The sequence below is a fragment of the Phaethon lepturus genome, unplaced genomic scaffold (assembly GCF_000687285.1).
Source record: "Phaethon lepturus isolate BGI_N335 unplaced genomic scaffold, ASM68728v1 scaffold13077, whole genome shotgun sequence".
NCBI classification, from domain to species: Eukaryota; Metazoa; Chordata; class Aves; order Phaethontiformes; family Phaethontidae; genus Phaethon; species Phaethon lepturus.
The window spans coordinates 2,102-29,506 of NW_010554109.1; the positions used below are offsets into that span (position 1 = coordinate 2,102).

At 38.1% G+C, this 27,405-nt stretch overlaps 1 protein-coding gene across 1 annotated transcript; it reads left to right on the plus strand.

Annotated features, from left to right (window-relative positions):
* Positions 1–27,405, plus strand: CFAP99 (cilia and flagella associated protein 99; the record flags this gene model as incomplete). Its single annotated transcript, XM_010291730.1, has 8 exons — positions 1–66; positions 4,969–5,057; positions 7,351–7,555; positions 9,291–9,432; positions 10,606–10,757; positions 16,068–16,273; positions 24,605–24,767; positions 27,012–27,405. Coding segments are annotated over 8 exons (1,191 nt in total), but the record flags the coding sequence as incomplete, so codon positions are not given.

A 27,405-nucleotide genomic window follows, 5' to 3' on the forward strand; every position in this document is an offset into this window, starting at 1 on the left:
GATCTGCTCCTGAAAGCAAATGCTAACCAGTTCAGGTGTGCAACCACGAAGCCTGAAAAGGGAGAGGTATGCCTCAAAATACTTTATTACCTAAAAGTCCCCAGTATGAAGATGAAAAATGACTGCAGTATTTAAAGATACCTCAAAGTATTTGAGATTTTTTGTTTATTTGGGGTTAGGAATTATGTGCCATCATTTATAGCTGTATGGTTATTTCACATCCATGTTACTATTTTGAGATGTAATATACTAACACTTGCCTCTTTGGATGCATAATGCACAACCTCCTTTTCTTATACTTCCGCTGCTTGCTTTATTATCCTCCTAATTTTGAGACAAGCAGCCTTCCTGTGATACTACTCCAGCAAGTCTCCGAACTGGCAATATTTCTCTAAAGCAACATATTATTTTTCCATTAACTTTTATGCCACAGAGCAGCCAAGCTGAGGGAATAGCGGTCCCAATTCACACAGAATTCTTGCTTTGGTTGATTCCCAGTTTACAACTATGTCACCAAACTATGTATGTAATATATTCATTTCAGCATCACATCTGCATATTCTATTCACTGTGTTCATCCCCATGATACCAGACACTTTCACATCAGTATCTATAGCTAAGACCATAAAATGAAATAAATAACCATCAGTAGAATTCTACCACTATTTAATAATTTCATGAAGTGTGCTTTGACAGGCTATATTTTCTTCCCAATATCTATTTCAGTTAAGACCTCAATATATTCATCTATATAGCTAATATTTCATAGTCAAACAAAACATCACTGTTTTAGCATTATTTTAGTCAATAAATTTTAGTCAATATTTGGACCTACCTTTGTATCGTCATTTGATATGAAATATTCCCACTAAGTTGGGTGTACATAACAAGTTTTTGTGGATATGACAATTCCAAAGTATATCCCCTATGACTGTATTTGTTACTCTAGATGAATATTCAGGAGTGATTTTTGGTAAATATCTAATATTTTTTGCTGAGTACTTGAAAATCTGTCTCTGAAATGAAATAATATATTTTTGGTTTGAACTGCAGAACACACGTGACAGTGTGAGGAGTAAACCAGCATTCCAGGCTCAAAAAATCCAAAGCAAGGTGAGTAATCTTTAAGGTACTGTTGTCAGATGTACTTGAAAACTTTGGAGTGAAAAACACACACGCAAATTCTGTGGTGATGCAAACTCTACTGGAATCTATGTTTTTACACCAAGTATTGTGGCCAGAAGAATGGGATGGATTGGGTCTATGGCTCATAAATTTTGGCCTATGCACCATTAACTATCCACAGAGAAATGGTCAGGGAAGAAGAGTGTGCCTCCTCCAAGAAGAAAGAAACAAGGAGACAAAGGTAATGAAAGCACAGTCAGTGCCCGCACCAACTAGGTCACAGTATCTGAACATGACAAGGTTGGTGGTAGTGGCAGGTTCTGCTGATAGCACGTCACCCTTAGACAAAGCAAGGTAAGAAGTCAGGTCTGGGGTCCACCCAGGAAGTCCAGTCAGGAGACAAGGCTACAACAGCAATCCAGGTCCATGAGAGCAGGAGACAGAACTAGGGAGACGATCAGGAGCAGAATTACCTCCAGCATGAAGGGACTGAAGCCCATATCTGAGCTTAAGTGGAGCTCCTGGACCGGTAAGCAGAAGGTGCAAGTGGAGGTCCTAGGTGAGGCTGGTCAGGGCAATTAAGACTGTAAGTTGTAACCATATTGCCTTGAGGTGTGTTTTCAATTCCAAAGGGCTAAGTTTTAATGTAAAATGGTAAGGATTGAGAATAGTCCACAGGAAAAAAAAAGAACTGTGAACCCCTGGTTTAAGAACTCAGCACAGGGACAGAAGAATCTTGTGTCTGTACATCACTGTTTCAAAATGAGATCCTAAAGAATGCTGAGCAATCATTCCAGCTAATGACTGTCTGATACACAATATACAATCGGCCTGGATGTTTGTTTTGTTTCCTTTAGACATATACTGAGGTCATAAAATCCGCTACACTGATTGCTACTCTGCTAGGATTTCCAATGGCCAGAGAATTGCAAACATGGAAAATGGGCTGTTCAGCCTTAACAGTATAACTCACATTGCTATTTCTGCAATAACTGTACTACAGATAATCTTCAGTCTTACATCATTCAATCTGTCACATTTCATTTGTTTCACATTCATATCCAGAATAATTTAATGTGGAAGCTGTGCTTGTATTGTGACCTCAAATATCTTGTGAGCAGGTCTACCTACTCTTTAAAGCTACGTATTTAGTATAGCTCATATACACTCTGGAAAGCCTGCTTCCCTGCTTGGGGAACTGGGCATCTGCAAGTATTTCTAAAGCATATCTGGCATTATCACATACTGAAATTAATAACAGTATCACCTATTCAGTCTGCTTGCTTACAATCCAGCAGCATTTAAATTACAGGAAAGTTGTAAGATCCCAGTTCCTTCTGCACTCAAAAGAGGGGAAGAAAACCAAAACAGGAAACATTTACATAGTTAACCCAAACACACATGACCTGTAATTATGTGGACTTAGTTCAAGAGTATATATATTCCACTTCCTTTCCTGATAATTTAAAATACTGAAACCTTAGTGCGGACTAATAAGAGTCAAATCATCTGCCTAAATTGCATGAAGAAAAATACAGATCTGGCATCTTACGGCATTGATCAGGGCCACTTCTAACACCTGCTAGTATGTCCTCTAGGAGCACACTCAGTTTTATCTCGTCTAAACACATTTGCCATAAAGGTTGGTTAGGTGATATTCAAGATGCCGCTATAACTTTCAAGCTGAGAGAGGCATATTGTTATTGACTTTTGAAATACTTTCTATTCTTGTTGCATTAGAGTAGACAAATCCTAAGAGGAAAGTGTATAAAGGTGTATAAAGGTGTATAAAGAAAATTATAATCTGTCCTCAAATTAATTAAATTATATAGTATTGTAACCAAGTAGTATTTTCTTTCCTCTTTTTAGAACACCCACAGTACATTAAATAAATTTTTTTCATCTCAGACACATTTATTATGTGCAGCAGCAATTATTTCTCATTGCTGTTACAAAATACCTATTCATCCTTTTCACTGGACGAATGAGACAGTAAAAATGCATCATCACTCTGTCTCAATCTGCCTTTTGCTCATATCAGGCCTTGCTCTTTACATAATTATTCGTTTCATGTGTTTGTTAGGTGGAAATAGTGAATACATTTTTTTCCACAAGAATTACAGTGTTTTGTGATTTTCCTGATTATTTCCATTTTCTCATATTGAAAAAAGGGAAGATAGCTCACGACAGAAAGAGAACAAGTAGAATTCAAAAATTCCTTGATACCAGGTTGAATAGAAAAATCTATTAGGATATTTTACTTATACCTGCCTGCATCTATCTTGGGAGTCCTAGTTATTTTGACTATATGGGCTGTCATATTTCTGTTTCATTGCCATACAGTCATATTCTGTTTAATAAACTGGGAAACTGAAGTTAAAGGTATTTCCATTATCATTCTTAGTTCAGTTTTCTATTCAAATTATAGTTAGTAAATACAGAACATGAAGTGTGTATACACAGGTAATTGCCAAAACTATGAAAATTTTTACATTTATACATAGTATAATGTATGAAATACAGGCTGAGGAGTGAATGTTCATATAATGCAGAAGACTTTGAGAGGAGTTGAGAAGTAGACCAGAAGGAAGGAAGGACATCATTAGGCGTTAAGAAGAATAAGTATAGTGAGTCAAACAAAAGAAATAAAATACATTGTTTGGGATTCTTTTCCTAAATTCTTCAAGTCATCATCATTTTGTCAAGAAACAGGTAATTAATTTTTGTCCATTAAATTGTGCCATCTGTGTGGAAAACACAGTAATTCTACTTAGTGAATTTCTAGGTGATAGCATGTGTTTGTTATCCTCAGCCTACCTAGGTAATATTAATTATAAAACCTCCTTTTTCCAGTTAGCTTATGTATTTCAGGACACCGCAGTACATATTTTTGTGCATACAATATTTGCAGTATATAGCTTGAGTGATTCTGTGCACCTGTTTCTCAGCCACTCATTAAGCTTTTACTTTGGAATTTAAATAAGTGTTTGGATTCTGCAAACAGAGAACTTGTCTGGATTTAGGTCAAATGTGTCATGATGAAGCTTTGTTTTCTGCAGGAATGATCCCAGTTCTTATCCCACCAGCACTGCTTTGCCCCAGTTTGGATCAGGTCTATTATACGTGTCTGCAAAGGTGATATATTTTTTCTGAACAGCCTAGTTGTGCAGGGAACATTTTTAGCTGGCAGAGAGGTTGTTCCCTTCCTCCCTCAGTATTTAGAGGTTATCTCAGAGTTAGTCCTAAGGCAATACTTTGAAGAACTGCAAAGCAGTCACAGGATCTAGTCCAAGTGACACCATGAGGACTGAAAGTCACTGAGAACTGTACTTCAATTCTACTATCTAGAAAATGGATTTGGCAATTGGTGATGCCAGTTGTTTTAGAAATATTTTGAAGTTAAAATAGTGACTATTTGTAAAACACTTTTGAGACCTTCCTATGAAAGGTACTGCTTATGTTTTACTTTAATGGTTTTGGCTACTCTACCATCTTTCAGAGAAGCAGTTTATTTGCTTTGTCCAAAGCAGATGGAATCTCCACACACTATGTATATGAGCACTGAAAAAATGGAAGTGAGCACATTCTATGGGATTTGACATGGTCCAAGAGTGATTACAAATTTATAATCCACTTGGGGGACTTTGCTGATTTCTTAAGCAGCTTGAGTGGTTTATGAACAGCATGCAATTTCATTGTGAATGTCAGATTAATGCTAGATGAATGCTTTAAGCAAAATTTATGCTGTCTTAGGTCGATTTATTTAACCCATTGAAATGTTTTTATACTCTGTTTTATGGTTTACATTACTAACTGTAGTATATACATTTCCTTTCCTGACAGATTGACAATATACCTATTAAATTAAATGCTGCAGCTATTTTAAGAGAGGGTGCCCTCTATCACCGGAAAATGGAACAGGAGCTCAAGAGGTATAATCACGCTTCTTTCTCAGATGACTTTTCACATCCCTGGACATAGAATAATTGACCACATTAAAAATAATTAAAATTAAAAATAAATTTAAAAAAATAAAAATAATTAAGTAAACTCCATAATTAAGTAAACTAAAATAATGGATCTGTTGTAAGGCATTAGGAACCTATTGTATAAACACGGGGACAAATAACGAGAAAAGTGAACTGAAATGAAAGTCTACATTAAAGTCGTTGTTTTACTGTAGATGCCATACAGTGTGACTGTGTTCTGATTTAGCACTCTGGCTAGTGTCCACTTGCGAAGTCCAATAAGGATCACTTGTTATATTTATTCCAATTCTCCAGAATAAATGATGACCCAAATACACATCTATTTCTGTGTCCATTATAAAAGGTATATATATATTAAGCCAAATCATTTCATATACCTTGATTTTCTTCAATGGTTTGTGGTCAACTATGTGCCAAATTTGACACTTGAACTTGTTTATATGTATATAAAACTTGTTTATATGTATATAAGAATACCTGTCCATTTCTATCACAGTAAGATATGGAGGACTAAGAGTGTGCTGCTCCATGAGGCAAGATGAGCTAGGAGCTGAGGGTGACAGCAAAGCATGCAGGGACACTGTCCTCATTGACAGCAGCTCAGTTCCATAGTACCCTGGCAAGGCAGCAGAGTGGAGCCAGCAACAGACAGCAGGGTCAGCCAACAGTCCTGTGATTATTAGATGAGTCCATAGTAACAAGACAGGGCCGAGGTCAAGCCAAGAAGCCAAGTCAACAAGGCAGGGTCAACAAGGTTCTAGGCTGCGTGCAGTCATACCTACAGCATAGCTTAGGCAAGGACAAAGACTGTTAACATGAGCTTAAATGTGGCTTCCAGGAAGAAACTACAGATACAACAAGATTTTTCATGGCTCTTCCTCACACAATTCTTTTCACTCCAGTCTGATCCGATGTCATATGGTTGCACTGCAACAGAGTTGTCTTTGACAACAAACAACTAAATCCTAAGTAGGGGTGGGGAATAAGAGGTTGCAGGTCCTTTTGGTGCACTTAGGGCTCTAAGGAATCCTGACGTAAGGATTTGTCTGGCATAAGGAATCCTTATTCAGCAGCATAGGTTTTCAGCTGACATTAACTAGGGAGAGGGTGACTCCTGAATGGCCACTGCAGGTTGTATTCGCTAACTAGAATTACAGAACATTTTCACTAATAATTTTAGCAAAGATAAAACCTGTATCATGTCATCTTGATTTAGTATTATTTCTAATCCACCTGACTTAGCAGGCTAAGCACTAAATACTGTTAGCATTTTGAGTCCTGGAGTGACTGCCTAAGGTTGGATTTGGTCTTTGGACGTAGCAAATTTTGGTATATGGATCAGGATCTTAGCAGTAGGATATCATGCATCACTCGGGTTCTGTTATCAGCTATGTATGTATATTGAGGTTCTTTTATATTACGTATGATACTGTTCACTCTGGCAGAATATTGTTCCACTCAGCAAAGGAATAGATTTTCCCTGTAACTTAACACTATTTTATATTGAGTTTTAATCTTCAGCTGCATTTAACACAGAACAGATACATATATATATTCATTGGGGAGCAGCAGTAAGGCGCAATTCACTGCATTTTTGTGTCTCTGCCCTAATTCTTGGCTCATTCAATCCTCTGCTGCAGGACTTTGATGAGCCTGCCCCAGGGCTTTGCTATACTTTTCTCTCTCAGCAGAGTACAAAAAATAAGAATGTGGTTTAGCTTAATAGTGGAACACTTCTTTGCCTCACTACAGCAATATTATTTAATTAACAAAATACAAAACAGAAACAGAATTAAGCAGAAAGGTTTTTAGTTATCTGTGTTAAGGTGGCCAAGAAGATTGCCAAAGAGAAAAGTTATTTGTTCTTTCTACCTCTAAGCAAAGTAATCATCTGAGAAAATGTACATACCTTCAGCCTTGTTCTCCTTACTCCTTATGAGAATCCGTATGTAGCTAAAGTTTGCCCTCTCTTGGGGCTTTGTTTTACTGAAAACTTTCAGGTCCATGCTCTCATGCACTTTCTTCTAGCCAGGCTTTCCCAGGCTTTCCACATAGCACAAATACCTCTTAGACTGGAGTTAAAATATATCTCTCAAGTGACTTTGGGATGACTGCCCTTTTTCTCTGCAGAGATCAAACACCTTATATCACAACAAACTACTAGAAATGTTTTACGAACCAAGGCAGGGCTGCAGACCCAGGTCCCTAGAATAGTATACTTTCTTCTCTCTGTCAGAGTTGAAAATTTGCTACAAGGTGCTGGAGACCCATCTGAATTCCTGGAATGGCAAAAGCAGATGCGTGGAAAAGATTTGGAAGGGCAGCTCGCTGAAATAGAGTGTAGGAGGCTTCAAGGGAAACTGAGTCATGAAGAGGCAATTCTAGCTCATCAGAATGTAATTCAAGAAAACAAGAAGAAAGCAGATCTAATGAGAGAACAGGTAATACAATCAAAGTTGCTCAAATTTGGCTTACATTCAATCAGTGCAAACGTACCACAGATGATACTCACTATAAGAAGGTATAAAAGTTCTATACAGGGCCTTTACTCAATGGAGTCTGCAAACAATGGAAAAATAGTGCTATAACTTCCAGATACAACAATGCTTATATATTAAGTACTTCTTACAAGTGTTTGATTTGATTGATAACACGAAGTAAATTGAATAAAACAGAAGGTTAAAGCATTCTCCCCTATGTCATTGTGCATATCCTTTTCGAACAGATACTGAGATACTAAGCACCATTTGCAATGAAATCACCAATATATGACTAATTTCATTATCTTGTTAAAATGAGAGCCACAAATATGAAAGAATTTGTTTTCTTAAACTCATATAATTCAATTTACTTGATATCATCTGACATGCCTAGAGCTCTCTTAGGGGACATTTCAGGCAGAGGACCCTCTCTGGATCTATATATATGGAAAACTGAATATTTATGCCAAGAAGTATTGTCACACAGTTTCCAATCTGGCAAATTACAGTTTCCCAAAAACATTGCTAGATCTTTTAATTTTTTTCCCAAACTCACATTTTTCCAGTGCTTTTCCTATAAACTAAACAAGTGATCAAGAAATAACTTATACTATAGATTTTGAATTTTTCATAGTCAGTACCACACGCTTTTCTTTTCTATTAGTCCAGTTTGCTGCTACGCCCTGTAGACCTGCCAGTATTTTTCTCTTGGCCACCTCTCACAGATGTCTCTGCAGTGTCTCAGCAACATAAGATGCTACCACAAATGTACAGAATTTTCACAAAGGCCATACTGCAAAAGGGAAACTTGCTTAATGAGTTCCTTCTCTGGCCTTTAAAAAAATAATTCAACCTTTTTTTGGCATTGAGTCTTCATGTCTGTTTAGACAGGCTGTAGCAAGAACTTAAAGTGAACCCTACTATGTACAACTAAGCATAGTGTGATCGCTCACACTCATTCAAAAATTATTGTAATTATTCTATTCACCTCAATTTCAGAGCTTGTGTTTTATTTGTTAACAGAAATGTCCCAATATGTATAGATTTGAGGATGTGCAAATCAGGTTTGCTCTAACCTGACCGATTCCAGGCAGCTCCCTTCACTTGCCAACAGATGCCAGCAGGTCACTTCACCTATATGGAGACCTTCAGAAGTACTAAGCACCAATTCTTCATTCACCAACAGTTGTCACGCTGTCCCCCCTCCTTCTTTTAAAACTCTAGTCTTCCATCTAAACCAGAAAGTACAGTAATGAATCTAATCTGGGAAAATCCAGTTTCCTGCTTCCTGTTCATTTCCTCTGAAAAAGAAAGGAACATGATAACCAAAAGTGGACTCTCTGAATGTTACAGAGATATGACCTAGGCCCAGGAAGATCCTGCAGTGTCTTAGATTGGCACTCTTCTTCATATCTCACAACCAGATCCAGAGATGGCTTTTTCTGTCTGCTTTTAAAAAGATGTGAGAGCAGTGCAAATGTTATGGAGGGCTGTTGTGGGTAAATAAAACATAGAGAGGGGAGCTTAAATCTAGGTCTCTATGTTGTCCCCAGTCAATGTCCTTTGCTACTTTTGTGGATGATGTAATACTTTGAATCCATTTGTCCTTGCACTATTTCAATGATTTGAAGGTGATCTGAGGCACTCAGATCACCAGTTGTCAGGAATTTTATTCACCTGTTTGTTTGGGATTTAGAAAGCAGAGTTGATGCACCAGTACGCAGAGAAACGTCTACAGGAACAGAAAGAAATGAGAGAGCTGGTGGAGCAGGTCGCGGAAGGACACAAGAATGCAAAGCAAGCAAAAAGAAAGCTCCAGGAATACAAACAACAGATAGGTATTTATATATTGCCAGAAAAATGAGAGATGATGCCAAATGTCCCCACATTACTTTATCTTTCTTTTAGTGGGCCAATTACAATTTTTACAGAAAGGAAAGGGAAGTTGAGGGAAAGATCCAGGCTATACATTCCCATGAATGCATAAATATGAATTCCAGGGATAAGCTGGTAATGCGTAGATCAGAAATCCTAAGCTACTGGTCATGGGAATTATGCATTGTTTAAAAGGGAGAAATACAGCACTAAGGTTCTGCAACTGGTTTCCCTTCCATCTAAAAGTAGCATATGTGAATGACTATACTTTTTGTCAAATCAAGTTATTAAGCTCAGATTCCTGTGATTCATATCATTAAGAGACAGTTTGCCTAGCAACCACTGTGAAAGAATCATGGCTCAGAGAAGACAGTCCAGAGAAGGAGACTGTAGCTAAGGAAAGAAAAGCCATCTTCTAGAAGGACAGTATCATAAGGGAAAGGGATGTAGCACCTCCAAGACAGATCAGGCATTAGGATGAAGGGAAATAATGTTACTCATCCTCCATTATCCTTAAAGAAAATTCTTCAGTTAATGCATTAGCTAATGAAGTGCAGGGAGAAGACTGTTCTGACTGGCATGGATGTACATAGTCCAATGCAATGCCATGTTAACATCTACTGTATGAACAGGCTACCTGCAGTTGTGCATATTTTGGTGAGCAGACTTTTCTCTGCTTGTGTACCTCCATACTTGTATCAGAAAGGGTTGAGGCAGGCAGAGGGTATTAGCCACTCCGAAATGGCCTAGCGAAGCCTACCAGCCTTTGCAATTCAATGATTTCTATCATATATATAGCTTGAAAAACTATGAATATTTGCTGTTGTATAATATCCTTTTATTAAATAACGAAACAGTATGCACTAATTAGAAAAAAAATACAAAGCAGTAATTCAAAGTGTCTACTTTATGTATGTATGCAGTATGTTTTGTGTTGAATAGAATAATAGATACTGGAGGTGGGAAGAACTCATTTGTTTCTCTAATTATTCCTCCCACCAATGCCAGACTGTTCCCTCAAGTACCTTTAGATCAGTATAATTATCGTTATTCACAAATGCATATGAATTTTCCTCCAGATGGACTACTTGTTAAAATATGCATCCTGCTAACAGAGATTAGTTCTTTTCTTTCAGTTCAGGAAGTTTGTGAAGAAAATCGAGAACTTCTTCGGCGAGCTTTAGAAGAAGAGGAGGAGAAGCTTAGGAAAAGATATGAACTAATTCAACAAATACGAGCTCTTGAGTCTTTACCAAGCCTCAGACACAAGTTTGTTGATTTAACTGAGGTAAGCTCAAAAGGAAAAACTACTGTTTTTACATACATGTGTATTATATATGTTTCACACATTCAGAGGAATAGTGTACTGTGTGCAGATTTATTGCAGTCTGTATGCATAGCATTAAGTACAGTGACACCATGACACAAAGGTTAGATCTGAGCTGGAACTTGCACAAAGTTTATAGAATGAACATTTTACCAGGAAGAATATTCTGATGGTAAGTGAAATCTTAGTTCCCTTGAACTTTCTTTGAATTTTGCCAGTAGGATCTTGGTTTCCCAATGTCTTTCAAAAAAAGACTGGCAAATGATTACAACATGTTCTATCCATCTTCACAAATTCACAGATTTCTCAGACCTGGGTAAGGACTGAATGAACACAAAGTTTGGACTAATGTACAGTGATGATTGTCATGGTAATTAGCAAAATTAATTTCCTGTGCTTTCAAAAGTGTCAACATTCAGGTATATAAAAGAGGTAATCACGAGAACTCATAGTCTGCTAAGCTGTTATGCATGTACTTGTGTGTGTGTGGTTAAGTCTACAGTAAACATATCCCAAACTTCTTGGACTTACTATTGATGCACAACAACTAAGATTGCCTGAGATTGGGCTTTGCAATGCCCACTTTTGCAGAATTTCCAGACTTAGGCAGCATCTGGAAATCTGTTATCTTACCACTAAATCAGAAGCAGAGTAGCTGAAAATATTCTTCCATTTTTCTTATCCACACTGAAAGAAGAATAACATGGAAAAACATAAAATTGCACTATCAATTTTGAATATAATCCTTTCAGTTTTTTTCTTTCCTTTCATGAGTATTCAAATGAAGACCACAAATTAAAAAGCATCCATGGCTAGTCTGCAGAAAACATACAGAAGGAACAGGTCTTCCTTCCATGGGGCTCTTGGAACAGTCAATGGTTTTCTCTCTTGCTTCTCTGAAGAGAACTGAGCTATTCATTGATTCCAAAGCTACCCAGATGTCCCAACCTCCTTTACTCTCTTTGGTTGCCTTTATGGCTGTTGCCATCAGTTCTCCACTTCTGTCCCAGCCAAAGACGACAATTCACTTTTTTCAAACCCAGAATTGCTCCACCCATTTGTGGACAAATACTACTGACCCACAAAGGAAAAAGCAGGGGAAAAAAGTGAAGAGTACAAAGAAGTATTGTACACCACAGATACTGTAAACTGTCTGCATGCAACTGCCAACAGGTACTCCAATCTATGGGTTTTCTACTGCTTCAGATAGAGTTGCACATGGTGTCAACCCTAAACAGAGCCCTTAGCATGGTCTCACTGCACATGTGTTACCCAGATGATTCAGTCACAAGGTGTAGGCTGCAAAGACACACTGGTATGATGTAGTCAGATGCGGAAATGTCATTATTTCTTCAATCACAACTTCTGTAAAATGGTGCAGACTCTCATTCATGAAAATGAAGGTAACTGGAATGTCAGTAATTTCTCATTTTTGAACGTGGTTCATTTCATTGCCACTTACAGTGGCTGTTGACCCCTCACATATAGCTTCCTCTGACATACTGATTGTCTATAAGTAGAGAATATGGCTTTAAATACATTTTCCCATCTAGCTCATCTCAAAAGACAGAGCAGAAAAACACAGCAGGTTTCAAGTAATATATGAAAAATTCATTCAAAATTCAAACTTATCCTATGTGTAAGGTTACTGAAGTGTAAGGTTGCTGAAAATGGAGTGGCCATACAGGTCATACAGCAAGTACAAGAGAATGGACCTGAATGATATGGATGGACTGTTAGATGCATAAGGAATTGGCTGGATGGCTGCATCCAAAAAGTTACAGTCAGTGGCTCAATGTCCAAGTGGAAACCAGTAATGAGTGGTATCCCTCAAGGGACTGTACTGGGACCAAAACTATTTAATATCTTCCCTGATGACATAGATAGTGGGATTAAGTGCACCCTCAGCAAGTTTGCAGATGACACCAAGCTGGGTCGTGTTGTTGATACACTTGAGGAAAGGGACCCTGACAGGCTTGAGGAGTGTGCCCATGTGAACCTCCTGAAGTTCAGCATAGCCAAGTGCAAGGTCCTGCACCTGGGTTGGGGCAACCCTCAATATCAATACAGGCTGGGGGATGATAGAGAGTAGCCCTGCTGAGAAGAACTTGGGGACACTAGTAGATGAAAAATTCAGTATGAGCTGGCAATGCGTGCTTGCAGCCCAGAAAGCTGCATCAAAAGAAGCGTAGCCAGCAGGTTGAGGGAGGTGATACTCCCCTTTTACTCTGCTCTGGTGAGACCCCACCTGGAGTACTGCAGCCAGTTCTGGGGTCCTCAGCACAAGACAGACATGGACCTGTTGGAGTGGGTCGAGAGGAGGGCCACAAAAACAATCAGAAGAGAAGACCTTATTGTGTTCTTTCAGTATATAAAGGGCCTTATGAGAAAGTTGGAGAAAGATGTTTTACCAGGGCCTGTAGTGGTAGGACAAGGGGCAACGGTTTTAAACTAAAAGAGGGTAGATTTAGACTGGACATGAGGAAGAAATTTTTTACAGTGAGGGTGATGAGCCACTGGAACAGATTGCCCAGAGAAGTTGTGGATGCCACCTCCCTGGAAGTGTTGAAGAACAAGTTGGATGGGTCTTTGAGCAACCTGATCTAGTGAAAGATGTCCCTTCCCATGGCAAGGGGGGGTGGGCTAGATGACCTTTAAAGGTCCCTTCCAACCCAAATCGTTCTATGATTCTATATCTCAACTTCACAGTTCTTTTATATTCACTATTACTATAGCACTCTGAGTGAATTAGCAGACTTTTGGTCATAGCTTGCCCTGTTTTTTTCTTTCTACAAAAGGCTTTTTCAGGCTTAGTGGAATTTATGTATGTGTCCATAAAATTCTCATTCATTTTCATAATTTTTCAAGTACCCAGTTCTTCCCTTGATGGCACTGAAATTGTTTGAACACCAGCATTATCTCCTGCATGAGTATAGGACTTTTCACATTTTAGGAACCACATCACTGTCTTCACTGCATATTTTTGAAATGCAGACCCTCAAAATATTCAGCATCTATTCCATGCTTCTATGAAATTCCCTTTCCTAGACCTTTTCAGTGTCTGCTTGCCATGCTGTAGCACTACCACTGGTATATATGCCCTGCTGCAAAGCATTTTCCTTTCACTTTCTGTGAATACAACTTGATGATCATTGACTAGTTTAAATTAGAGGCAAGCTATTATAGCACTTGCTGTTTGCAAACTCATTCTAAATTGAAACCTGAGCAGGAGATAAATGGTCATTTCCATTTCAGTAACCTATGGTAGTACATACTTTTCAAAGAGATGCAAAAATAAAGACTGCTTAATATTGAACGCTTCTATCAGTCTTCTACTGATGCTACTAGTGACCATTGTTTAGGTCATGTTTGGTACACATGAGGAACGTGGAAGCAGAAACCACTGAGCCAAAATTGTAGAGTCAGACTTTAGGTGAAAAGACAGTCATGATTTCTTCTTACTGACTCAATTTTTGAAGCTTTAGAAAGAGAAGTGATGGGGACCAAAACTGCAGGAGACATTCTTGGAAATCTTGGAGGAGTCCCCAGGGATGGCCACCCAAGACATGTTCTCCTTCGCTAACAAGCTTGTATCATTAGATTCGCCAGACTAACTCAATAATAATCCCTCTTAAGCTGCAATGTTGTGGCAGCAGAGAGCCAAGCCTGGTTATTTGTCGTACTCTATTTTGTGGTTTTATTGACCCTGCCACCCCCCACCCCGCCTTACTGTTTTCTTCATCTCTCTTGGCTTTCCCCCTATTTCATGGACCCACTGCTCTGAACAGCCAAAGAATGGTCACTGGAGGATGAGTACCTGACTAGGCTACTTAGATGGCATCCCAGACTGGAGAAGAGGGACTGGACACAGGTTAATTCTTGCAGCCAAACTGACAATCTGAGCATCTATCTATGACAGAGCATCCTTCTCTTTTCCTGTTTTTGGTTTTTTTTTAATTACCATTCATGTTCTGTTTTGTGAAAAGCTCAAAAGCAGAAAGGCAGCTACTCTTCTGTCAACAACTCAGTATTCAAGACAAGGTTTTTTTTTTCCTGCTAAAACGGGTTGCCTGATAAAATGAAGGTTCTTTAACTGAATAAATTCTTTCCATTAAAAGGATTTTAATGAGTTTTACTTACATATGTTTATCACTACCACTTAATTTCAGTCTGAGAAATACAATTTGGAGAAGTGGTTGTTCTTTTGGATTCCACACCCCCCTCCTCATGGTAACTAATTCTATGGAACTAAGTAAAGCAAGGTCTTTGTGATTAAAATCCTAACCAGTGTTTTACTCTGTTATTATACAACTGCATAGCAAGAGTCAGGTTAGTGTCCTGACTTCCTGCACCCAGATATTCCATTACAACATGACATGATACAAGATACGCACCAAAAATGTGTACTAAACCTGGGTTAAGAGAGACAGAAGAATATTAGTTAGTGTGAAATTGATTAAATTTTGCAAAGACAGCTACACAGAAGCTCAGTATTTGTGTGGGTTCATGCAAGTTTTCCATATATGAAAATGTATATATGTGTAGACATAGGGAAAGAAAGAGCATATGTAAGAGCAAGGGCCAAAAACTTCAAGTGTTCACAAATCTGTTTGGAAATTATCTGTCTTCTTATGTAAACTAAGGTGTAGAAGTCTCTCATTACATCTCAGAATCAGGCTCATTATCACTTTCATTGCAAAGTGAATTTTAAAAAGTCTTCATTAAACATTCAGGTTTGAATATTTTAACTTTGGGCATTAAGATCTGCATTTCCTGGGTACAAAGCATTATTTCATCCTAGTCTTTGCAGATAAAAATAGAAGATGCCATCATAGATCAAATCCATAATTTGGAAATAGATAAATTCAAAAAGATGCATATTTTTTAGTGTAAAGTCTGTCCTGGTTTTACAAACTAAAAAATATGCAGTGTTACACATTTAAAAACTGTGAAAGTCTTATTAAAACTAAAAGATATCAACTAGAATTTTTTTGGACAGTGAATATGTTGTATTTATGATTAATCTACTGTATATGTCAATGCTTTTTCAGGAAACATTTTGTAAGCCTTGTTTTTACACATACGAAAGGTAAGCTCTACACCTTAAAAACAGCTTATAAAAAACAGTTAGGTTAGGGCTAACCCTATCTTTCTTGAAGTCAAAATATACTCAGCTTGATTTGGAACACAATCAAAATATTCTGGTTTTACTCATTTACTCTCCCCTTGGTATTTACAGTGTTATTTAAACTTATATTCCATGTTCTCTAGACTGGTGGCCATGGTTTAATTTGTGAAATGTCAATAGTGGAACTACGTGAACGCCTCGCTCTACTCAGAGAAGCACAGAAGGCAGCAGAGGAAGAGAAGAGAGACCAGATCATCCATGAAAAACAAGCTAAGGAACAACTTCTTCTAGACAAACTGGACCAGATTTCCCTGTTCAGAGCAGAACTTGGACGAGCAGCTGCTCTAAAGTCAGTATAAACCAGCATGTGACATTTAAGATATTGCAACTTTATTAATATTTTGCTAGCCCCTTGAGAAAAACAAGTAAAGAGGAAAATACTGCCCTTTCATAAATCAGTATGACTTTTGTCAAGGATTACACTGGGGCCAGGATTTTCTTTTTATTGAAAAAAAAAAATTGCATCAGATTTAACAAATCTTTTTCATAATTTTGAATTTGTGGTTGAAGACACTCCATAGGCTAGTATTGCCAGTATTGTCCCAGGATTCAGAGCCAATATTACATATTGAGAAAGACGTTCTGACTTTCTTCTTTTCAGCTAATCAGAACTAATTTGATTTTATTATAATCATTCTAACTTGCTACTTAAAGTGGTTTCTTGTTTTCATCTAAACCAATACATTAGGGCTATAGTTTTCTTCCTTGAACTTCATTTGTCATGTGAAAAGGCAGACCTTATTTTAGAAGTTTAAAATATTTTGGGAAGGAGTTTTTCTGATAACAATAATAAGTTATAAATTAAATATATTATAGCAGTAGATCAAAGACAAAAATCTTTGCTTACAGCCTCTCTGATCAAATTTTTTATGCATTATTCATATTCATTATTCATTGTCATAAAGGATCCATAACCATTATAGATGCTTCACATATGCAGAAGACAGGTCCCTTCCACAAAGAGTTTAATCTTAAAATCTAAGTTAAAGCTATTTACAAATGACATTAAGCAGGAAGAAAGCCCATGTAAAAATGTAAAATATGACACACCTCTCAATCTCATTCCATTTTTACTGCAACTTGACTATTTGCCATTGTTTTTTTTCAAGTTGTTTTTCACCTTTTCCTTTTGGGGAGTTTGGGAAGTTAGTCCTTGTCTTGCCATTATTTTGCAAACAGATGTTCAGGCTGACATTCTGAAGACATATTCTATCAGGCTAAAAACACATGACTTTAGACATATCTTAGATTCATGTTTATTGATGAGATACCAAAGGTGGCTTCTTAGATTCATGTTATTGATTTATCGTCCAGTTCTAAATCTCAATTACAGAAGGCAGAATTGATGTATTCATTTAACTAGTTTTCACTAGTCCCAGCTCTAATTTGGTTTGTTGATGATAGTTAATCTCCAAAGGCTGGGGTTTTACTATGTTAATACTTAAGAAGATAGCTTAATGAATCAATAACTGCAGCTGCAGTGGATTGACTGCATAGTGGATTGACTGCATAGATCAGTGACCCTCTCTTCTATGGCATATATCAAGAAAAGATTTTAAGGCTAAAGAACCTGAAATGGAGTTGGAGCTGGAAATACGCTCTTGTTGCTAAACATTCACTGGTGTGAAAGCCTGTGGGAGCAACTCAAGCCACTGCTTTCCACTAGAGATGCAAACTAGACATTAAGAACTTGTATACTACATAAAATCTGTTTCACTAGTAGCTACTTAAAAGAATAATTTGTTATGCTAGATGTGCAGTCTGTGAATTTCTTATAGTGCTGGGTTTCTTTAAACTAGACTCTGGCTTAATTCAGCTCTAAAACTGTTCTGATCCTGAAATAAGCTATGCTTGAATGAGAAGCTAACTTTGATTCACTTTTTGTCCTGACATTTGAACTATTTTTTAGAACAGACCAGCATGCCAAATATAGTAGAATCCAAATGAAATCTAACACTTAATTTGCAAGCTTCTAGTCAGACTCATGATAAGTAATACAGTAATTTTAATGGAGCCCTGTTTGCTCTCCAAATAAAGAAAATACAAAGTTTCATTATAGATGTTCTAAGACATTTCCTTTCATGGCTCCCAGGCAATGTATGTACGTAACTTGGGAGCATCTACTATAAACAGGCATCATCAAAGTATACCAGAAATGCTGTTCTTCGGGAGTATGTTTAATGCATTTTCATCTAGAATACAAATCTGTGGTTATTTCTGTTAATATGGAAGTATGGCATGCTGGCCTATTTACAAATGCTTGACCCTTTGCTGCAACTTTTATTTCTCTCTAAACAAACTATAGGCTTCTGATTTACAGATCTTGAATCCTGAAATATCTAGCAAGTCAATGTGAGTGAGTGAGTGAGTGATTGCTTGGGTTGTATTACTGATATGCTGCACAGGAGATGTAAAAAGCAAATTTTTATTTTACAGAATTAATTCATAATTATAGGGATAGAATAGCAAATCTTACCAATAGTCTTCATAAGATAGCCGTATGCATCAATATAAAATTATATGTTGTATCTTAAATTGCATTATGTTGAAGGCTACTACTAAAGTATGGTGGCTAAGCTTTGCTAAACAAATGTGCTTTAGTTAGTGTCAGCTGGAGTTTAATTGGGTCCCTACCAAGCAGGTTCCTTTCAATATCATTTACAAACAGACATACATCAACACAACAGAAGCACATTGAGCAAGCATATAACGAGCTATATTAAACAAAATAGGAAATGGAACATAAAAAATTACAGAGATATCAGCCTTTAATAGACTGCAAGCTGTGACATCCATCACAGCAGTGGCTTTGTGAGTGCTTGCAGAACACTTAAGAATCAATTCAGTAAGTACACAGGACGTCCCTTTAATTACTAGAATTTCACACAGTTTGAAAAACAGCACTGGCATATGAAGTTGACAAACATTTGAGTTCTCAGCTTTCAAACATGAGCACCAAAAGATTTATGAGTGTTTGAATACATGCTAATAATGTACTGAAGTTACATGCCTGTATACTTCAGGTACAATTCCCTTTCATTCCAGTGAGGCTACATCTATTACTCCAAGTAATTTAATGCACTAAGGATCAAGCAACAGATCAAACCATTTGGTGCTGAGGCTCTCTCCATCCACATTATCTGTGGTTTCGGGGGTTTACTTTGGGTTGGATTTAGTCTGGTCTTGGGACTGCCTGTTCTCACCATTCATATGGTTTAAAGCTGTCCAGAGGAAAGTTATCTCACAAAACTTCTCATACTCAATTCCTCACTCCTCTGCAAGCCCGTCTAGTGAACACCACACTATCCTTTTGTTTGCCTCACAGATTGCAGTAGCACATCCACATCCCCACCAGCCACTGACACATACATAAGGTACAGAGAAGCCAGCCTTGTTTCTGGTTTTGCTCATGTTCCTGCCTTGTTTGCATTCCTACTCATTTTCAAGTGACATGACGCTGCCTGCTGCCTGAGCCTCCTCCCCTCTCCAAGTCAGGGCAACATCCAGATGAAGGTAGCAGCTGCTGTTCCAGGGTGACACTCTGAACTGACACTAATCCTCCTTGGCTTCCTGGTATCTGAGGAAAATTGTTACAAGGAACAAGATGCACAGACTCCCACCAACACAGAAGTTTACCACATCCCCATCTCACACCGTGGTAATGGTGTAGCACGCTGAGGTCCCAGCACTGGATTACAAACGATGGTGTGTTTGCCAAGGTGGCAAAGCACTCCTTTCACTCCCTGCCACTGCCAGTGCTCAAACCCCTCCCTGGCAAGGGGCACTGGCCACGCACCAGTGTAACACCTCTCTCTTGGCCTGGACTGGGGAGTGGTGGAAGCAGTGTGAGGGCAGCCATGGCAGGAGGACAAGGGGGAAGGCTGGTTATAAGGAGGGAGAGGAGAACAAGCAGAAGGGAGGGTTATGGATGGATGACTGTGATGGTCCTTTCCAAGTAGAACAAGCTCTCTAAAGTAGGTGTTCCCTGAACCAGCTCTGACTTAGGGGGTCAAAGGCCTTCTGAGTGAGGAGGGGAGAATGGAGCCCCATCCTCAAAAACCTGTAAGACACCCTGGCAGCACAACCCTCTGATGCAGCACACAACTGAGGGAAGGGGCAGACAGCACATGGAGGTAGGAAGGTGTAACAGGGGAACCTGTGCCATGCTATCCCTACGTGTGACTGTTGTTTCAGATCTTCAAAAACATAGCCTAGAATAATGAAAAAAGCTGAATAATTAGCAGTATAAGGGACTTCAGTTTGGTACTTCAAAATATTTGTGATTTCATTAATTTCACAAATTTCATAAATACTTCAAGTTCTGTATGTGTTTGCAATAAGGACATAATATTTAGTTTCTCGGTCCCTACTGCTGGCAATGAGTTCTTCACTAGCATTGAAACAGGAGGAGGAAATTCATCAGCAATGATGGATCAGAAATTTAAATATGTGAAGAGAGGCTGTAAAGGAGACAGAGCCAGGCTTTTCTCAGTGGTGATCAATGAGAGGACACAAGGTACAAGAGGAAACACAGGAGGTTCCCTCTGAACATCAGGAAATGCTTTTTTACTATGAGGGTGACAGGGCACTGGCACACGTTGCCCAGAGAGGCTGTGGGGTCTCCATCCTTGCAGATATTCAGAAGCCATCTGGACATGGTCCTGGGCAACCTGCTCTAGGTGACCTGCTTGAGCAGGTGACAGTGGACAAGATGACCTCCAGAGGTCCCTTCCAACCTCAGCCATTCTGTGATTCTGTGAATGAACTTTGATTATACAGCTTTACAATCTTCATTTCAAATGAGGAAAACACTGTTACGAGTAACAATCACTTCCCCAACTAAAATTAGGTGCTTAATAAGTTAATTGTTTTGGAAGGGGCTTAAATCCCTCACATTACTACAAAATAGTAATCAATCTAATAGTCTTAAATGTCAAAATAGTAACTGCCTTAAAAATGAACTGTTAAGAGATAGATACATTAATTTTCCTCACTGCAATAACTAAGAATTATATAGTGCAGGACAGAAAAAAGGCAAGGTACTGTGAAGTGCAGAGACCCCTAGTCACTGAGACTGAGAGTATAAGGAAATTAAAAGAAAAAATTATTTATTGTACTATAAGGCAATCCTACTTTTGCTTTTAAAAATATATTTGTGTTTATTGCACAAGACTCCATTTTGTAAGGTGAGCTTCTAAATACAGTCCTAGCTGCTTAAGTTGATATTTTGGTGCCTAGAATGGTCAGTAGCCATTTTTACTCTATCTCCTACAAGTATTCAGTCGGTTAAGAGCTGTCAGATGTCCATCTCCTTATAATTTGATGTACAGCTGGAGTTTGAAAATGTAAATGAAGAGCAAAATGTAGTTTTCAGGAGGAATCCTCCGTGCAAATCTTCATATTCCCCATTTTGTAAACACAGCTGAGAAGACCTAATTTAGCTGCTCCAAGTGTTTTCATTTCCTACAGGAAAACCTTTAATGCTGAATTGCTGCTTCTTCAGTTATAGGCCAGGTGACTTATTGGATCTAGAGTCCATTTGGTCAGATGATAACATTTCAGGGCAGATAGTTAAATAATTACAAGGGATATATAAGTAAGAAGACGTTGCACTGCCAAACTCCATGACAAGTTTGTGAAATGTGAAGTAAAATAATACTTACATATTTTTAAAATTCATTATATTTACCAAGGAATTAATTGAGACAAATAGGGGATGTCAACTGCAGCTTACAATGCCTGGATTATTTTTAATGGAAAGACACTTACATTTTACCCGTCACTGCTGGAATTGTTCTGTATTTCATCATAGTGAGCTAAAATCTTTCTGCTGTTGACTGTACACATAGCTTACACAGACAATGAATAGAGAACAAAATCAGTGGTAGATAAAGAAATCTTCACTGTTTGCTTTTATAGCCATGTTCTGTTGAATCTTGCCTTAATCCCTTACTTTTCCTCCTTTGAGTAGTTTATATGTACATTTCACACTACTACAAACTTCCATAAGCACATTCAAGAATCTCATCTCATTCCTTAACACTAAAAGGTACTTTTCTGACAAGGTCGCTAAGCAAAAACTAGAGTCTGTTAAACCATTTCAAATACATATGGACTTCAAAAATATTTCAAATTTTTTCGAAGTCTTTGGTAGGGAAATATTTTTTTAATTATGGCAGACTTACAAAGGGATGGAAGACTCTTGTCTGAGACCAAAAGAAAAGAAAATTAAATTCTCTTTTGGACCAAAGTTTTGACATTACATTTTAGGAACTAGTATGATTCTTTAAGATTGGTTTTCATTCAAGGTGCTCGTTTAATACCAGTAGCTGGTAAATACACTTTAAAGTAAAATTAAAATGGCTTCTGCATATATTTTTTCATAAATTATCACCTCATTTTCTATTGAATATGGAGAGGATTTTTCTAACTATGTACTACCCCATTCTGACTGGCTGTCACCTTACTTCTTTAGTAAATATGTGATATGGGGGAACAGAGATCATATGAGCTTTTTCTGTGTTGAGTCCTGAAAGTTCTCAACTGATCATTACAGAAAACCAGAATTTTAGAATTTCTTTTTTCATTCCTTCCCTCTTTGAGTTTCTGTTATGATGTGGTGTGGCATCTGAAAATCCATGGGATTGGCAGCTTTTTCGAACAGTGTAGATGACTGGCACATGACTGCATGTATAAAAGGACTGAATATTAGTCTGAGGATAAGCAACTATTTACAGTGTTAATTCAGAAGCAGCTGCCCTGCTTCATCACGTTAAACCTCTTGTTGTATTTCCTGTAATTGTATTTACAAGAATCTGGATTTGCATGTAATGAAAGGTTTTGTTGCTTATTCCCACTGACAATATTTAATCATCAAGTGTTTACATAAAACCTTATTGTTATATTCTCCTATATCCCTTGGAATGCAATGCCTTGTTGCAATGCAAATAGATATAATCCATGTTCTCAATTAGATTAAACGATAGTACATAATTTTTAGATTTACAGAATAGCATTACAAATTAACCTCAGTGTAGAAGAATATTCCACCGTATTAAAGAGGATGAGGAAGTGTTATCCCAAGCAGGTAGCTTGACACAAGCAGCAGAGAGGTTCAGGAAATGTCTCAGGAAAGCAACTGGAAATGAGAAGCCAAGCTAAAATGTTCCCCTTATTTTAAGTTTACGATGATATTTCAGAATGCAATAGGTCAATTCTCCCCTTTAGCTGGTTCCTGAGGGCTTTGGAAACTGTAGTCCAGAATGGCTGCTCTGAAGAATACCTGCTATGATGGGGAGTTTGCCATCAGCAAAGATGAATCTAACAAGGCAGACAAAAGCCATCTCTCCCGAGGTGAGAGAAGTGTTTGGATCCCTGGAATCTTGATACCGACACTTTTTAAGGCAAACTGGTGGTTTTAGCATCAAAAGGAACTTCTTCCTTCTTCTCCTGCCTCCAACTTCTTGAGAAGAGTATGCCTTATACCGACAACACTGTGGCATAAGACCCAAGAGATAAGGGAAGAGTTCTGTTATAAAACATTTCCAAGGGGCAACCTGTCTGCGAAATTAGTCCTGCTGCTGACAGAGTAAGTTACAGGATCGGCTGAACAATGCCCCAGTGCACTCTGCTCTTGGTCATTTGGAGTCTGAATCTGGTTTCCAATAAAAGCACTTGTAATTGTACTACCGCAATATAAAAGGACCTTTTACAAAAGTATCCTTGTCAGCTGAGAGAAGGCATCAGATCTAACCTGGTTATATATTACATAACTATGGAGATTCTTTGGTAGAGATGACATTTACTTGAGCTCTGAATTTGGCCAGAGAATCACAGCTGCTCATGAAATAATACTACTATTGCAGCTTGATCACACTGAGACAAATTCAAGGGCAATATTGAATAAAAGAGAAAGTTGGATGTTAAATGAATCACTGTGCAAGGTGGTGTAACCTACATGAAGAAGTTGTGAGTAAATTGTGCCAGTTGGGTGAAAGTAAGCAAAACCAGATAAAATGTAAACACCGGAGGACAGAAAAATAGCTACAACAGAAAAGAAAAAAAGGAAGACTATCTGATAACCTCTTCCTTATGCCTTACTTTTATGCTGCACATGGTGCTATCAATTTATGCTCACCTGCACCCACTAACCTTATTTAATATATCACCATCCCATAGATTCTGAATCTGGGCATTGAGATTACACAGAAAAGAATATTTTTCATTTGCCAAGGAATTCAGCAATTGAGGTGAATACTAATGATCATATAAGGAAAACTCCAAAGTTTAATACTGCAAAAAGCTGCAGTATTATCACAAGTTTTGCACATGCTTTTGCTAAAGAATGTCATGTCAGGCTTGAAATACTTCAGATACTGCCATCATGGCATCCTGTGGGAAGAAATTATTCTACACTGTTTAGTAATATTGTTCTGTAAACAACAAGAAGCAAGTTGTGAATACCACATTCATCGAGCTATATGATTTAAACCTGTTTTGAGTATAGCTGGTTCCCAGAAGCAAGAGAAAATTCATTATTATCAAGGTAATATGCTCAGATGGATTTATTCTGTGGGTTGATATTATTTTACATTCTCATTGCTTCTTTTTGATCTTGCAGGCAAGAAGAAAAGAAAAGAAAGTCCCAGTCTGGTGAAAGGCCGATGAAAGATGAACGCATTTTAAACCTGCAGAAAAAGATTGTAGAGAAAACAATGGAGCGTAAAAAGCAAGCAGGACTCTTAAAGGTTACCCCGCAGAAAACCAGCATCGCGTCAAGGAAGGTCTGGGAGTTACATAAGGAGAAAAGCTCTGCAGTAGACCTGCTGTTCACAGACTTTTGCTCAACTGCCAGCACTGGCAGGGGGAGCAGAGGCAGATGGTGCCATACATGACTGGCAATAGCAACTCCCTGTTTCCTGCGTAGGCACAATTTTCCCAAGCCATGGCCTTGACCTCACCTTCTTGTCACACATTCTGCTACCACAGAGCAGGGCTCATCCGTACAATACTCAGCTTCCCACTCTTACAACCACACGCTCTCATCCCATTGAAACAGCATCTTACCCCCGTCTCTAACTCTTGTCTTTCTCGGTCTCCTATCGCACACGTCCTGTTACACCAAAGGGGGATGCTCACCACCTCTCTCATCAAAGGCGCGTTCCAGGTTATCATTCCCATGGGTTTTACCTCGCCTTTCCTCAGCCTGGTCTCACAACATTGGATGGAAGCAGCAGTAGCCCTGTAGGCTTTATGCTGTTCACACTGGTTGTGTTTCCTTGGCAAGTGTCTAAAGACAAGCAGTGAGGAACTGCTGCTCCGGCTGCTGCTGCTGCCTCTACCTTGCCTCATGCATGCCTAACATTTAGAATTGGTTCATATACCAGTAATAGGACATGTACCACAGCATACGGAACACTGCAGTGACAGTCATGATGGGATCACTTTTTAAAAGCTGTACTAACCCGGTGTAAAATAAGAACTAAATCTCCCAATCCATTAACATAACAACTCTACCTATTTTGTAAGAAAGTTAGATGAAGCTGAACTTAATGAAGAGGAAAACTGCATGTTTCAAGTGTGTATATTTTAAAAAAACAAAATAGTGTAATCTTTCAGGGTATCAATGTTTGCTGCCCTCAGAATCCCATTTAGCAAAGAAAACATTGAAGACCTATTTGAAGAAAGCATTACCTAAATTGGGATGGCTTTCTGAACTGAGGTTTTGAACACATGCACTGAATGGAGTCCAGCATAAAATAGAAGCAATAAATGCAGACTTCAAAGGAAAGCAGCCATATGATTACAAATGTGAGACACTTTAAAAATAAACCAAAGGAAATTATAAATTCACAGCTAGAACATTTGACTACCTGAAGTGGGTCTGTATGAGTGTCGTGTGAATGAGCAAAAAAAGTTTGAAAAGGGTTTGAAAGTTGTTTTGATGTTAGATTTTGTCTTTTTCTTCAGCTTAGCTTTACAAAGTAAATCTCTGAAGATGTAACAGTGCTTTTGTTCATGTTCTGCTCAAATGTTAAGACATGTTAAAAAAGAAGAAAAAATGGAAAAAATTCAAGGTTACTATGAATTATTTAGGTGGTGTGTCTAGGTGTATCTTCCATCAGTGCTGTTCAGCTCTGCATGACCCAATCCAAATGTTACTACAGCAAAGTGGAACAATTCTGGTCACATATGTTCAGCAGCATCTTTATTCTAGCTGAACTGCATATTGCTGAAAATGGTGGTTTTGTGACTATAGGAGAAAATTCCTCCCTTAGTTATAACACAACAGGTATCTGGCATTCAGTTTGTACCACTACCTTTTAGGTTTCTCAATAAGAAGAAAAAAAGTGACACTAACCCCTTGTATTAAAGTTCCAAATCCAGACTGTGGCTTTAGTTGCATTTGTGATGGCCCTTTAGGCCCAATGCGCTTGTGCTGATACAAGTCAAGGTAACATTTGTTTATAAATCACTATTACATTTTTAATAAAACAGAATTTATATTGCAATTTGGAAAAGTAACCATAAGAAAAACTACCATTAATGAAAAAAAATGTACTTTTCTACCATTTTAAGCAAAGCATCAGATGAAAAAAGTAGCAGTTTTCTGTTTGTTCTGAGCTTTTTGGGGCATGCTCCCTTGTGAACCCAGCTTTTGAATAAGCAAACCAGTAGGGTCTGATAGGATTTGTGCAACTGTTCATTTATGGCTTTGAGAATAAACTGTTGGCAAAGAAAGAAGATAAGGTAGCAGCATTGCAGCAAATCATCCAGATGCAGTTTTATCTTGACTTAACATTTTGTGGAGTGTTGCAGCTGTATTTAATTCATCTTAAACTGGGCAACCCAATCAAGTTACCTTTCTGTTCATTACCTTTCTATCCATCATGCCCAGTTTGATGTTGACAAGTTTCCCAATCATGTTAGCAAATAACCTGTGTTGCCAGCCAGCCATATTATCAAAAAGAAGTTCAGTGTATCCTCTAAGAAAAACCAGTCTGATCATCTGTGTGTCTTTTCTGCAGGATTCTTTGCAGTGGAACCATTGGAAAGAACTGGAAGAGAGTCGGGAACGACAGTTCAAGATTCTTCAACACGGCTTCATGGCCAGAGAAACAGCTCAGAAAATGGCTGCCTATGAGGCAGCAAGAAGTGGAGCCACAGTCTGTATATTGCGCTCCGAAGTAAAATAAAATACATTTGGAACAAATTCAAGCCTGCTGGAAATCTCCCAGTGTGCCTATTTACTACAAGGTCAAATTTTAATCTTTATTTCACCTTTACAGTGTGATTAGAAAAATTTAGGTCATACAGGCACAATAGAAAAAAAATGTGGGGTTTTTTTGTAATAGAATTTTATTTTTAAGCTATAATGATAGGTTTGTTTCTGTTAGAATCAAAAGCTTGAAGAAACTGAAA